The following is a 15,550-nucleotide window of genomic DNA, read 5'->3' on the forward strand; positions in this document are numbered from 1 at the left end:
TCTCTGCAGAATGTTGTCCAATAACTCGGATGGATCCAGTTGCATCCATTTCCAAGCTGTCTGCAGAAAACAGATGTTTTTTAAGCAGCAGAAAATAAAGCACAAGGTGACCCAGAGTGGTTTATTGGTCGTACCAACTGGCAGGTCTGCCAAAGCACCATAAGTAACAAATTGAGCAAAAGAAAAACAGCCTTCGTATATTTAAAAGGCAGTAAGACGCATTCAGGATCTGTGGTATTAAAGCAGAGTAGACAATCCAAACAAAACATAACACCTCCATCAAAGGGTTTAATACAACTGCCGACAAAAACACAACTGATACAGAAGTTCTGATACTCTGCACGCGATGCGCATCAGCGCTTACAGCTGGCGGTAATTCTCAGGGAACACAGATTGAAATGAATCGAGTGTGAGTCAAGCGACTGTCAAACACAGGGTGGGGGAAGGGCAGCAGGACACTGCAGCCATAAACAGGGATTAGAGACGAACACGCAGATACTCACTTTCTCTCATTTGAAATACCAGCCAGCAAACGCTACCCTGTGCTGCTAGGATGTGCACGTGCATGTGTGTGCGTGTGTGTGTGAGTGTAGCCGTGTGGTGGGCGGGTATGTGGGGGAACAAATCAGCTTTGAGCACTTTATCTGGAACAAAGTGGCTCAGGAAGCAAGCAGAGCTGTGATTTTATTCCCTGATGTTTGTGACCAACATTTATAATCAGGGTTTCAGGGAGATCTAGAGACTCCAACAAAGACAGAACGTCGAGATAAAGTGAGAAAGCAAAGCTCAGGGTAATCAAATTTAGAAATGTCAAACAACTAGTCATTTTAATGAGAGAGCCACAAGTATAACTAATGTTGCTTTCCTCTCCTTTTCGCTGAATATATATCTATCCTTAAATGATCGCACAGTACAGGCCCGCTTGCACGACCAAACTATTTTTTAAGTGTTACTTTCAACGGGAAGAGGAGGATCGATTTCACCCGTTTTAAGTGCGCAGACACTGTAAATCTTTGTGGGTTAGCAGCAACAGCTATAGTCATAATAAGTGTTGGCAGCAGGCATGTATGGCCTGAACCACACGATAACAATGATGACGGTTATAGTGAGTTTTTACTACACTGTCTCGTCATATGACTGCACTGCTTGGAAAAAGTTTTCACCTCGGGGATGAGACTCCTAAAAGACGTTACGCAACACAACAGTTTTCCTGTTACCCGCCATAACGCGGGGGTTATTTGTCACAGTATAGTTTTCTATCTCAGTCACTTAACAGGAGCTTAGGAGCCATTAATCCCACAAAAAGAAAGAAAAACAGCAACGAAATAACTTCAGCTGGAAGAAAATCAAGTAAAAACATTCCAGCCCTGCTTTTTCTCCAAGTGCTTTAAAAAAGCAGAGTAGTCTGCTGCACAGAATCTTAAAACACAGGTGCTTGCCAAATAAAAATGGTGCAACGGCACAATCTTAACGCATTAAGAAAATAAAACAGCTAAACTCCACAGAGTATTTACACATTTCAGCCCAGTGCATTGTGGGTATATCTTCTGTCTTCTCTTTGTCAAATCTATACAAATCTGTCAGCCTAAGAGAAAACTCAAGTATGAAGTACTCAGTCGGACAGCGTCAGAAAGTCCCCAGCCAGCAGCTTCCTTATTAAGTAACAGACAAAGACTTTGTTTACACGCAGAGCGCTGCTGGAACATCCCTGCTCGTATTAACTTTCCAGAGGCTAAACTGCTCCCACCAGCAATCCGATGACTGTCTGCGGCCGCGCCTTAACCATGCATGTACATTTAGACATTGTTAGCTTTTGTGTAAAAAGAAGAACATGCACTCTGAGGAAGGAATAACTGGAACAGTATCAAAAACAAATCCCGGAAACACAGAACGGTCTTTGTTGGTGGGGAACTTGCACCATGAGTCGATAGACAGTGACCTTAATACGCAGCATCACAGAAAGCATCTGATGAGTTAAGTAGCATGTGGTTCAATCCTGCTGTAACAATATGTTGGGGGCAAGTTGGCTCAAAAGAAATAACACGCTTGAGACTGCAGTGCAACTGTGGCGGCAGAAGCCTAGCGCACTGTGCTTATCAAGAAAATATGTTTCAGATATAAAAATACAAGAAAGTATAAAACTGAATTTTTTTGGCATTGATCGTTAAACATGTAGGTCAGAACACAGAAAGACAACCAACGAGGTGACGAAAGTCATTTTCTACTTCGTTTTTTTTCTTCTTGAAGTTACTTTATGGGCCATTTCTTCCAAGACTTTGTGAACAATCAGATTACAGACGGCGCCGGACGCCTACTTTCGAGCGCGCTGCCTCGCCAGGCGCTTCATGAAGCAGCAAGTTACCGCTGCGATGATGACGATGCCGACAAACAAGGCTGAAGAGACGCCAACCACCAAAGGGATGAGGAGGAGGTCAGCAGCTGAGGAGAACAGGAAATGAGAGAGAGCAGTGCGGTGATATAATCTGATGTGGATGAATATTGGAGAGCTATGAAAAAAAATGAGCTTTATTTAAATCAAAACAAAAAGGTGGGTCGATGTTTTAGCCGACGTGGATAATATAAGAACATTAATCTCCTGCTTTGATTAATCAGATAATTGACATTTGAATAAAAGAGAAAGGAAAATCATTTCTAAAATGCCAAGTTAATGGACTGTGCCACTGAAACCACACCGCTCTGGTGATTCAGTTAACAGCTGCATTAAGTCACAATGGCCTAAAAATGCTCTGGCAAACAGAAAAAGGTCCTCAACTAACCCAAAAATATCGTGCTTGTGCTTTTGACTAATATTCTATATCATTATACATAGTAAGACACCTGATTTGTCAAACAATACATGCACCAAAGATACAGTGAAGATTTTTTTCCCCCATCCAGCCACCTGCATATGTACAGTAGCAGAGGATAAACATGCAGAAAGATTAATGTGTAATCTCCTCCAACTGGGATTCCTCTACCAGCACAGCAAGACCTCTATTTAAGCCCACGCTTGCTTTATTCTACATACACCACATATTTTTCCCTTAAACAAGGGTAGGTGGTTCAACCATTAGCTGAAATTAATTGTTGCTGTCAAGGATTCAGATCTTAGGTGTGTGTACAGTTTAAGATGTAAATACAGAGAAGCAAGCTCTGAGTTTGCTACGGAGATCAGGGAAAGTATCAAGGGTGAAATCAATCCAGACAAAAAGCCATCCTCTGGCCAACCTCCAGCTTGGGACCAAAGGTTTCCTATTTGACCCTTTCCTTGATTTTAGCTCAATCAGGAGCTGCTCAGCTCCCACCGTGCTCACTTTGGCCTGCACAATGAAGCAAGTTCAACATACACAGGTTAGCTATTCCTTATGGGGCTTCAATTACCCTTACAGTGGCAATCAGGCTACATGCACGTTTGCCTGTAAGATGCAGAGCTTACACATCAGAAAGGTAAAACTACAATTTGTTTTACAAAGTATGTAGTAATAAGACCCATAATACAGATTACTATTATTACATTATTAATATTAATTTAGATTATTAGATTAACACTTACCTCTGGCATATAAGTAAACATTGACTGCATTTGACTCTGCTTTGGCTCCTGTTCTGTACCAGCCTCCATGCGGGTCCTGTCCCCACGCCTCAGCATGACAGGCATACATGCCCTGATCATCCTTCGTTGCCATGTGAACCCTGAGTCTGTAGCTATTAACTGACAGGCGGTCGATGCTAATCTCGCTATGGTTGATGTAGATATTTGAAACACCGTTGTACATTAGGGAAGCTATCAGCTTGGGTTCTGGTGGAGCAGGAGGTTTTAGCATCACAGTGTCAGGTGCCTTCTTGATAACTGGTTCAGGGATTGCCCAGCGCAGCCAGTGCACCTGAACCTGGGCGGGACCTGTGGTGGTCACGGTGGTGTTGCAGATTAGCGTGACCGTGCTGCCTCTTTTCAGTAAAGGGCCACGAGGGAGCTGAGCCACGGCTGTAACCAGGACATCTGTGGAAGAAAGAGGAAAAACATTTTATAGAAGACAAACTAAGCAAAGTTAAAGAATGACTGTAGGAGCAGACGGAAGTTTAGCCAACATGCTGTTAAATAAAAAGAAAATCACACACAGCTGAAGAAAACCAAACTGGCTTATTAAAAGAATTTCAGTAAAAGTGATGCATATAGAATGAAATCTATAACACAGCAGAGAACTAGGAATATTTTACAAATTTTAAAAATACATTAGAAACTTAGAGAGATATCAGTGAAGCTGGGAAAGAGATTTTAGTATACGGTTGCAGATTTCAACAGGAGAGTGCAGCCAAATGGCCCACATCCCAGAGCTCCAGGCCACCAAGACACTCAATAAATCTGCAAATTTAAATCATTTCTCCGTTTAAAACAATACAGCAGTTCCTGAAAAGTCAATATGATAAACAACAGAACGAACGAGACTAAAAGCCTTCACCCAGGGACGTGAATGCTTGTACCAAACTCCATGTCAGTCCGTGGTGACAAACAAGGATTAGAAATTTCAAAAGTGACCAAATTTGAAAAGTCAGTGAGACTACAGGAAATGACATGCAGCATTCATCCTGAATGTCTGGAGCAACGTGGAAACCCTGCTGCTAGCATGGTTGCAAATATTGGATGTGATCGACCGGACATTAATCAGCCTTTTGAGCGAGTAATTGTGCAGTGAGTTCATAGCCAGCGAGAGGTACGGCATATGTCTGGCCTCCTGCGCGCTACACCGAGGCAGCTCCCACGCATGAACCACAGCAAGGGTTTCCAGTCCTGAGCAAACATCTGAAGCAGATTACCTCATAGCCTTCCCAGCACCGTCCACAGTTCATGTGTGACTATGGCTTAAACTGGAGCATTCCAGTAATCTCAGCCCATGTGTGACTGCAGAGTCTCACCTTTTGTCTTCAGGTTGACGGTGACTCCCTCCGACCGCTGGGTGAGTGTTGCGGGCACAGACTGTCCGGGGTTTCTTCTTCCGGCGTACACACTCACCACGCACCGATACACCCCTGAGTCGGCAGGCTGAGCTGAGAAGAGCTTCAGAGAGTACTTTCCCTCTGCTGCTTTCTCCATAGACCCGCCACTAGCTCTGCTGAGGTCATCCCCCCAGCTCACAATGCCATTCGGGGTCATCTGGGCCACCTCCACCTTAACAGATATCAAGATGCGCCAGGAGGGGTTAGACTAGAAACACCTGAAAATATTTCACATTTACCTGTCGATGGTTGAGAGGAACACATACGTACTTCATTTACATTTTGACTCAAACTTTGGTCTAAGAACGTTTGGTCTGAAAACGTTAACAGAATAACAAGATTACCTCGACTCCTCCGGCCCCGACTGAATCGCTGCTTGTGGATCCCCTTTTCATCCACTGAACCAGCAGGCCTGAGTTGACTTCAGGCGGCAGCCCCAAAATCTCACAGGTCAGGATGAGAGGGGAACCGATCTGCAGAGTAACCTCCCCTGTGGGCGAGGATGTTACACGCAGCGACTCGGCTGGAGAGAGGACGAGACAGAGTTTAAGTACCAGTAAATCTTCTTGGTGGATGGCTGCAAACAGCATTTAATCTGGACTACAACAGGAAAAATGTACTGCAGGTATCACCTCTGCTGAAAGGCTAGTGTAGCTTCTTTTGTACCGCACATATTTAATGGCCGGGATAAAATCGATATCACCTATCAAGTGTGTCGAAATAAAACAAGCAAAAAAAAGACTTAAACCTAACGTGACTACAACAGTACTTAAAAAATAAAATATTACAATACTAACAGTAACCACTTTAACAATACTTCCACCTGTGCAGGTAATAGAGTGTAAGGGTTGGATGAGTGTAGGCGCAGGCTGAGTTCATCTGCTGCTGTTTTTTTTTAGGAGATTTGTTTGTGTGATTTATTTTGTTTATTTGAAACATGAAAACATATCAAATGTTGCCATGAAAAAAATAGTTTTTGATTTTGAATTTAATGGCAGCAACATGTCTCAAGAAAAGCTGGAAAAGTAAGTGCAACTAAGAAGAAGCAGCTGGAGAAACATTTTGTTAACTAATTAAGCTGATTGGCAACAAGTCAGTAACATGACTGGGTGTAAAAAGAGCATCTTAGAGGCAGAGTTTCTCAGAAGTAAAGATGGTCAGAGGGTCACAGATCTGCAGAAGATGCACTACATAATGTCATCATAAGATTAAAAGAATCCAGAGAAATCTCTGTGCGCAAAGCAAGAGGATGAAAATCATCAAATATTGGATGTCTGTGGTCTTTGGGCCCTCGGGCAGCACCAGATTAAAAACAGGCACGAGTCTGTCCCCAGAAACACTTCCATGAATCGCTGTCTGTGAACACAGCTCACTGTGCCATCCACACATGCAGGTTAAAACTATCCATCTCTGATGGTATGGAAGTGCATTATGGACCCATCAATGCTGAAGGGTATACACAGCTTTTACAGCAACGTGTTCTCCCATCCAGATGGGAGGGCCTTCAATACTGACCTCCTCCAGCTATTACAACAGTATGGGTGGGAAATGGCCTGGCTGCAGTCCACACCTCTCATCGACTGAAAAGTCCAGCAGCTGCTCTGCTCAGTTCAAACATTCAATTTGTTTTCTATGTTCAACTGTGAATAAAATATCTTAGTGAGGTTTTCGAATTGGTCTATATTATTTTTATTTACATTTTACACAGCGTCACAACCTTTGGGGAACCTGGGGCTGTATATAGATGCTGTATCAACGGTGGCAAATGTAGCATTGTGAAAACACTGGTTGATTTTAAGTACTGGAGAACAAAACACCACTATGAAAGTTCCCTTTCTCGTGTTTGAAGTATTTCTTGGTTAACTAGTGATCCCAGAGCCCCATTGTGCAAGCTTTTCTCCAATCCTATCACTGGTCATAAGATGAGGATCTAGCATGTGTTTGCAAGACGTCATTTTATATCTCGCAATCAAAATTGCGAGATTTTTGCGAGTGTGTGCTGGGTTGGTGTGGGTGGGGCCAGCTCACGAACCCATAAATCGCCTGCTGCCGCACTTTTTGTTCCGTTCTTAAATACTGTCCAACACTGTATCGTGTACATATGCATGAAAGAAAAGTGGGTATTTATGTGCACGTACATAAGCCACTGTCACACAGTATTTATTGTAACATTTTAAATAATCTACTGCACTCAACAACTGAAACAATTAAGAGCCTTTAACTGAAATAGCGCAGTACAAAACATGTGAGTATAAGCCGCTTGTGTGTGCAAAGCCTCTTCTAACCACAAAACTTCTCTACACTAACGATGCTTCTCAATAATAGACATCCATGTCAACAAAAGGAGATGCGTCAGCCTATTGTATTAGTTAGACAATAGAGGCCAGAACACACAAAACCAAATGGCGCTCGTCAGCGAGTGCCAGTGTAACAAATAAACAATGCATGCATTGATGAGCTGTGATGAGCTTTAACTCAACCAATTATTTTTCCTGAAGAAACACAATGTGACCCATTTTTTTAAAAGGAGCAAAAAATATTCTCCATATTTTTCTATTAGAAAACTTACAAAACATGCATCATTGCAGCGCATTAGAGATGTGCTCGAGGGAGGACCGACAGACACACCTGTGCTCTTTTTCAAGGAATCCAGCCAAGAAAAGCCAATGTGAGAACAAGAGATTACTTAAGCCTCTTAATCTACAAAAGCGCCTCAGAATTTAAAATGAGCCAAACAGCAAAGCGACAGGCAGTTATTCATCTGCCCAGACAGCCTTCTATTAACCTTTTAAATCCACCTGAAAAATCAACAAGATGAATGAGTTAGGCTGAAAAATGCAAAAACTAAAAAAAAAAAAATGGCCAAATGTAAGAATTGCTTAGCTTCTCGATCTTGCAATATGACAATAAAAGCTATTAAAATACTGATTCGAAGATATTCTTCACTGGCCAGAAAGTAATGGGATAATGGATTACTCAAAAGTCTTCAGTTACAGCCGTAATTATTGGAATCCATTGTCCCAGGAAAAAGCTAAACTGTGAGATTGTTGCAAACAGTGCAACAAACTGCATACAAATGTGCATCCTGCTATTTAATCAGCTGCTTATCCAGCTAGTCAGCAAACTAATCACCCAGCAAACTAGACATCCAGTGAATAACTAAGACAAACACCCAGAGCCTGGGAGCTGGACAGGGTCCAGTTTACCCAAAGGCCCTGCAAGCCCAGGCTGACTGACACCACTTCCATGGCAACAACAAAAACACAATCAAGAGGCTCAAACTTACCAGCAGAAACACAACTTTGTCTTATTCCTCCTGCTTTGCTTTTATTCTCCAGTTTGTTCTGCAGTGTAATTTATGATTAAATAAACAACCTGCTGTGCGGTTTTATTACCAGCTTTACAGCTTATGTTGTTTCAACAACGAGCTGCAGTTCAATATGTTTGTTGCGACCTTGGGACTTGCCACAGGCTATCACAGCTTTGTCAAACGGCAGCACAGCTACTGGGGCAGTTTCTGAGTTACACTGACCTAGTTGCTGAACGGTCAAGTTGCCAATATCCAGCGTCCTCTGTGCGATCTTCTGCCACGATCGATTGGGGTCCAGAATCCACTGTGAGGCCTCGCAGAAATACGAGCCGCTGTCATCTGGCTGCACCGCTGTCATCTTCATCACGTACACACCCTGCCCGCCCTCGCCGTTTCTTTTCTCCAGCGTGATCTCCCCGTCATCGTAGCGTTTCTTGTAGAAATGTCCGGGAACGACCCCGAGAAGCTTGTCAATGGAGATAATCTCTCTGACGGTGCTGACCTCTTCTCCGGCCCCACTGGGCGATCCCTCTGCACCACCACGCTTCCCAAATGTGATGGACAGATGGGTGAGCTGCTCTGATTGGATGCTGGCCGAGCACGTCAGGGTTAACGAAGCCCCCTCTGACACAGGTTGGCCGGTGAGTGAGCGTGAATAGCTGATCTGAAGCGTGTCAGGGATCACTGTGGGTGTACAGAGACAGACAATCATATTACACAGAGCACTGCAGGAGACATATGGGAGGAGAAAATATGTCAAATTCAATTTCTAATGCCTGTGTAGTGTTTAGATGCATCTATGTTTAGAGCAATAAAGTGAATCATGAAATGTATCTGCTAAGACTGACTCCAGGCCTTTTACCTCCACCTTGGCTTTGGACACTTGGTTTGCCAAAGGAAGAGAGGATTAGTGAGCTATTGCTAAGATAGTCTGCTGCAAAACTAACAGGTGGCAAACTCAGTAGAACACGATGAAGATGACTCATAAAAAAAATAACTGAATGGAGTAAAATAACCCAAATTACTTTGGTAGATAAATCATGGTATAAGTGCAAAGAATTCAGGGAGAAATAGAAACAGAAAAGAAAAAGACAAACTCCAGATGGTGAGAAGAAAGAATTACTTAGGATTCCTAAAGTTGCACTTAATCACTAAACATGACATCCTCTCTGCTGGAGTAGCACCGAGCAGCCGATGCAAGCTTCTCATACAGTTTGTTCTCCACTTCTGAAGACATCACAGCTAAACTATGACTGGCTTAAATTCAACAGTTCTACTCACTGATATAAGTTCAACACCAAAACTAGTCTTTCTTTAGAGAAAGCAGACAGAAACGTGTTTTCTACACACTAAGAACACTTTCTCTGAACAATATATACCCACATTTTTAATCTATCTAATTAAACTTTATTAAATAAGGTTTAAATCTGCAATTGCTGACATTTCCAGTTGTGTCCAGTTCAGTCTCAAGCCCCGACTTTTTAAAACAGTTTTTCCCTAAAATGATGAGACGCTGTCCCGTTAAGGGTTAAGCCATTTTATTCACGCGCAACGTTTTCATGTTTCATTTATCTATTTATGTTTTGTTTTTGATGACTTTTTAACTCAAAGACTTCAGACTGTGTCTGTCCTTTGAACGATTGTGGTTTGGGAACTATAAATGGATAAATATTCAGCTGTAATACATTTACAAATGATTAAACTCCTGGTCAAAACTCCACTACATTTACAAAAAGCTGCAATTCAATCACAGTCCACACAGCCAAGACATGAAGGTTGTCAGCATCAAATTCCACCGTCTTGGTCGCATCCACAGACGTGTGGATGTGCTGAGTGGGGTTTTCCCTCAGTAAAAGACATTTTTCCAAGCGTAGTTTCGAGAGATATTTGCAGACTGTGAAGTTGCGACAAACACTGGAAATATTGGAAAGTTCAGTTGTTAATGATTCCCTGCTTGGATTCTTTTCATGTGCTGCATCACAAAGGTTTCACTTTCTATAGACTTCATGACTTCCTGGTTTCGGGAACCAGACCAGGCCTGGATATGTTCATATTCTTTATACAAACATAATAAAATTGCATGGAAAGGCGGAAAGGAAAGAATGAACTGATCTACAATGCATGACTCATCTTATTCCTGTGGACCAAAAACCTCCAGTGTTGCCCAAAATTATTGCCACTGTAAACTTTTGTGGCTACACCAACAACATGGGCAAGTATAAGCCTAACAAATGCAGTGTGTGTGACATCTCTGATAGGAAACAATGAGCTTTGGGACAGACATTTGTTGACAGTGACAGGAGTATATCAGGTATAATAACGGCAGCTTTTTATATACCTGTAAGAACTTTGAGTCAGCTCATGTCTTACCTTTGACAGCTACTGTGGCACTGTAGTTCCCTTGATAGGAGCTGTCTGTGCTGGGAGTATAGCACTCATATTTCCCTTGGTCATCAGGCCGGAGCCTTTGGATGATCAGCCGGACCTTGTCCCCTGAATCCCGCTCCACTCTTACCTCCCCACTCGTCACACGTGCCTGGAACGGGGCGTAAGGGAAACCCTTGTCCCTGGTGGACACGACTCCCATCTGCCTTCCGGCAGCATCGTCCCTAAACAAAAACCACTCAAAGTCTTGTGTACGTGAGCCTTCATATCCTGACACAGCACAGGGCAGGGAGAGAGGGAAGCCAGCGACACGGTAGAGGGGTCCAGCAGGGACAGCAACATGACGGCACAGAGCATGCTGGAGCACTGGAAAAGAAAAACACAACAGAATGGGGAAAAATGGCACATCTGGTGAGTGTGAAAGACCGGAAACAGAAACGGTGTCAAGCCGTCGTGGCGTGTTTGGTACATGGACTCAGTGATCGATATCCTGAGCTGATGGCTGGCTAACAGTGAATCAATACTTTAAACAGCTGCAGAGAAGAAACACTCGTGCTGGCGCTCTGGGTGAGCTTCCTCAAAACAGAAAAACATGCTCAACAAATAAAATAATCTCAGTGAGCTCCTTAATATTGTTAGGCCATAGTATTATACACAGAGATTTCTACATTCACAGTAAATTTGATAGTGGCTGTATTATATTTATGGTTTGTAAATATAAAGAATGGAATGGATATTAGAAAAATCTGAAATGAAACATGCAAGGTCAAAGAAACGGGTCATGATGCATAAAACAGCTGCAACTCTACTTTCTATCAATCAACTAACAACAAACACATATTTGAGCATTTCATTTCCAAATACAGTGACAGAAATATGATTATATGTGATGAATATAACACCCTGGACAGGTTGCTAGTCTGTCACACCTATGGCCGATTTACCCAACCCCACTAACCCCACTGCATTCCATGTCTTTGGACTTTAAGAGGAAGTCGGAGAGAACGTGCCAACTCCACACAGAAGGCCAGATGCTGGAATCAAACCCAAGACCTTCTTACTGTGTGTGCTAACGCCGCAACACCAGACTCTGATCTGCAGAACTGACCTTTATCTTCTTCAAATAAAAACTGGGTAATTGGCTTTCATGCTTAGTAGTTCTGCAATTGGGACTAACTTCTGCCTATTACAGGGATCAACTGTAAGTACTGTATTTGCAAAACAGTGCTGTTGTCAAGGTGCGCAAGCAAATTTTTTGAGAGTAAATCAAAGGCATTTAGCAAATGGCGAAGGAATAAGCTAAAGCTGGAATTGTAAACTAGAAGTCACAGTGAAATTGAGGGAGGACACCTTACTCAAGGCTAAAGTAAACCTAAAAATGAGTAAAGCTCCTTCCACGTCATCCTTGAGTGCCCGAGGAGTGACAGCTGCCAGCTTCAGGGTTGCAGTATCACTGTATTTCTGAGTCTCTGGGTCTGGCTTCCCATAAATTCCCAGAACCACAATGAAACGGGGTTAAACACAAACTCTTTTTTTTTTAAGACACATGCCCTGAAACTTGTCACACGATGACCTTTATCTCTTATTTTTGGTACTTTCCAAAATATTAATTACTGACACAGAGTCTAATTTTGAGATGAGATAACGCTGCTGATTTTAACACGAACTTTCACACAAAATACAGTTAGTTGATGACAAATGTAGGTTGCAAATAAATGTTTCATTAAACAAAGTTTTGCTTGCTTTTAGAATGAGACACCAGCTGGTAAGTCTCACACTATCTACACAAATGTCATGTGAGTTAATTACACAAATGCAGGTTTCAAACAGTAGCAGGATCCATGCACGGGCCTCCAAAGCAGCACGGAGCTCCACATTGCAGAACATTTTAGCCCCTATATGAAACATAACTCACTGGTTTTGGAGTGACATTTGCCAGTTGTTGACAACTTGTTAGACAGATAATCAATTCATCAAAATTTCATTAGTAGCTTGCTGAGACATTGATTGTTGCAGACAGCCACCGGAAAGATAACATAACTTTTTTTTTTTTGAGGAACAATAATTCAGGTTCAGAACATTTTAAACCAAGAAAAGAAATACAAAAACAGAGGTGATAAGCACCTTTACTATTCAGTAAACAAGTTCATTTTTCATTTGGTGCCTAAAAGCCAAAGAGAATCAGCATCATCAGAAAATCCAAATGTGATGCAACCAAAAACACACCCACACAGTGACACTGAACAAAAGCTCCCCGACAGCTAACACAGCCTCTTGACTCACTGAAACTGAATGATGACTACCTGAACAACTAGAAATACGAGACAAGTGCGTTCGGGCACTTTTGGTCTGTGTGCGCTCGCGAGTGTCCAAAAACAAGCCGTGCCTTCTCACAGAGCTACACTCCAGTACAACACGCCCACAGATAATGACATGGGAGACTAGAGAGCCTAGAGGCTTAAGCGGATCAAGTCCTAATTAACAATGGGCTCGGGCTGATAGGACTGGGGGGACTCCGCAGCTTGTCATGATGCTCAGTACTGTCTGGATTACTGTCTGCGCAACAACGGGGCCCCTGAGTTTCTAATCAAGACCCCCACATAGAAACGCATGTTAAAACACAAACCTGTGACTAATACGGATCTCTCCCAGAGGCAGCCTGCCCGTCCAGTTTTTAAATGTGATAATTGGACTTATGACTAATGTGATGGAGATAAAAACTGTGTCATCCATATGCTGTTCTCCCTCTGTGGTCAAACTGTACAACTGACGTATAAATCTAAAAGCATTTGCAGTTTATTTCCCCAATGCACATCCAATGAGTCATTACTTTAAGTATCACAAATTTGTCTGATACTTTTATAAAACAATATCTCTGCAAGAAACACCTCAACTACAACGCTTCCGTGTTAAAATAGTGCATCTTAAATTTCACAAGGAACAGTAGTATGTCCACAGGAAGGACAGAAACCATAGAAACTCGCAGTTACACAAATCTCCAGCAACTACTGAGCATTACTATGGAGTATATACCGTAAAATATTATTATATAGTCATTATTTCCGTCTCCTACTCAACTCAACCTTTCCTAAGGACTTCCTGGAAGCCACACCCGCACACCCTAAGAGTTCTGTCTGATAGTAGACTTTCCTGGTATGTTTTTTTCTGCATTTGAACTTCAGGTATGAGGGGAAAAAGGATTTCCAGCGCTTAGGAATGTTTCAAAGATAAAGCAAACTAACGAGAACATGGTGAACCAAATCATGAAAATTAAGCCACCTGCTGTAAAGAATATGCAAATAAACAGTGTATTCGGTCACCGTGCAATCACGCAAATGCACCACCATGTGACAGATGGTCAGAGAGGTACGGATGAACTCACCCCAGTGCAGAAACAAGAAAAACGCCGCTTTCATCGAAGCCATCATGGTCCTCATCTCCCCCCCTGATGTCCAGATGGATTACGTAGAGTCAGAATTCCCTCTCCGTGTTCCTCTGCTCGTTTAACGCCGATCATAATTCATCACCGCCGCCGAGACCAGCTGTGATCGCAGTATTTGCGAGAGGAAGGAAAAACAAATGGGAATGCATAACAATGTAGCGATACACTGATTACACACACGCACACGCAGACACATGCGCAGGGGAGAGTCACCGCCGTCACCTAAGAACAAGCCCGAAGGATATTAGTGCATATATAAATATGCAAAACGTGATTACCTTTTCTTCGTGCACCGCCACATCTCCATCAACAAGCCGTCTGCTCCATAATATGTCGGCCGCTTTCAGATTATACCGCCTCAAAAAACATGCAGACCAGTCCAGGCGCGGAGTGGCTGGCATCACGGGTGGGGAGGGGGGAGGCTGGTGTGTGTGAGCGTCTGTGTTTGTAACAAAGGGGGAGGAGCATGCATGGAACAGAGGCGAGCTGGTGTCATTGGTCAAGAAGGTGACGGTGACATTTTGAACCAATGATAACAAAGGGTGCAGAAAAGGCGGTGAGACGAGGCACTACCACAAGGTGGCGCCAGATGAAAACACTAACAGTCCGACTGCTGGAAAGTTCAGGTGGGTCAATAATGCCTTACAAACTAGAGAAGTGCGGCTATTAAGAATAAAAGAAAGTGTTCGTTATAAACAGGAAGTCACAATGAAAAAATAAACCAATGACTGTAGAAAACAAGAAAACGTCTTTACATTTTTACTGAAATGACAAAACAGAAAGATTTTATTCTGAATGTTTTTTGTTTTGTGAAACAAAACATTCAGAATAAAGCTGCAAACACAGAAAACAGTCAGACTCCTGTCTTCTTTATTTAGTTGTTATTTCCAACAGGGTAATTAAAGCTGGATAAGATAAGCCTAGGTTATTACCCAGTGCATCTTAAAGGTTTAGTTGTTAATTAGTGGAGCAGTTGAGCAGTATTTATAATTTTCTATTGGACATATTGTTCACTGTCTCCATATTAACATGTTTGTTCCAAAATGTTTGTGCACTGTTCATTCAGTTCATTATCAACACTGCATTTTTAGCACTATCAATACAAAGAAGAGCTATTTTCATGTGTTTCTGCATGGTAACTATGTTAGACCTAATCCATATTTTATTAAAGCATGCCCATCAGACTGCACTGTTCCAGTTTTTGCATTTATTTTTAAGGTTGCCATGCATAAATATTACAGAATAATCATAAGTGCTAGAGAATTTTATTAACTTTATGAAAAGGCGTGTAGCGTACAGCAGCCTTTTGTTTTTTCATGCACATTTTTATGCATCATTTGGACTTGTTTTATATCTGAAAATGTGCACTAATGCACATGGGAAATATTAAAAAAACAATCAGTCATCTTTATTGGAAG

At 42.3% G+C, this 15,550-nt stretch overlaps 1 protein-coding gene across 1 annotated transcript; it reads right to left on the reverse strand.

The window, feature by feature from the left end:
• Positions 1-107: 107 nt before the first annotated feature.
• On the reverse strand, positions 108-14,569 carry LOC147331319 (immunoglobulin superfamily member 8-like). Its single transcript, XM_086293583.1, has 8 exons — positions 14,411-14,569; positions 14,073-14,232; positions 10,676-11,056; positions 8,528-8,989; positions 5,340-5,518; positions 4,915-5,167; positions 3,554-4,000; positions 108-2,439 (listed from the first exon to the last, which is right to left on the reverse strand). Exons 2-8 carry the CDS (start codon positions 14,125-14,127, stop codon positions 2,312-2,314), a joined length of 1,905 nt encoding a protein of 634 aa, XP_086149709.1. The 5' UTR covers positions 14,128-14,232; positions 14,411-14,569; the 3' UTR covers positions 108-2,311.
• Between the last annotated feature and the right edge of the window lie 981 nt (positions 14,570-15,550).

The sequence above is a fragment of the Aulonocara sp. 'chitande type north' Nkhata Bay genome, linkage group LG5 (genome assembly GCF_057382095.1).
Source record: "Aulonocara sp. 'chitande type north' Nkhata Bay isolate Kocher_YH1m ecotype deep benthic linkage group LG5, A_spYH_male_GT1.1, whole genome shotgun sequence".
Taxonomy (NCBI): Eukaryota; Metazoa; Chordata; class Actinopteri; order Cichliformes; family Cichlidae; genus Aulonocara; species Aulonocara sp. 'chitande type north' Nkhata Bay.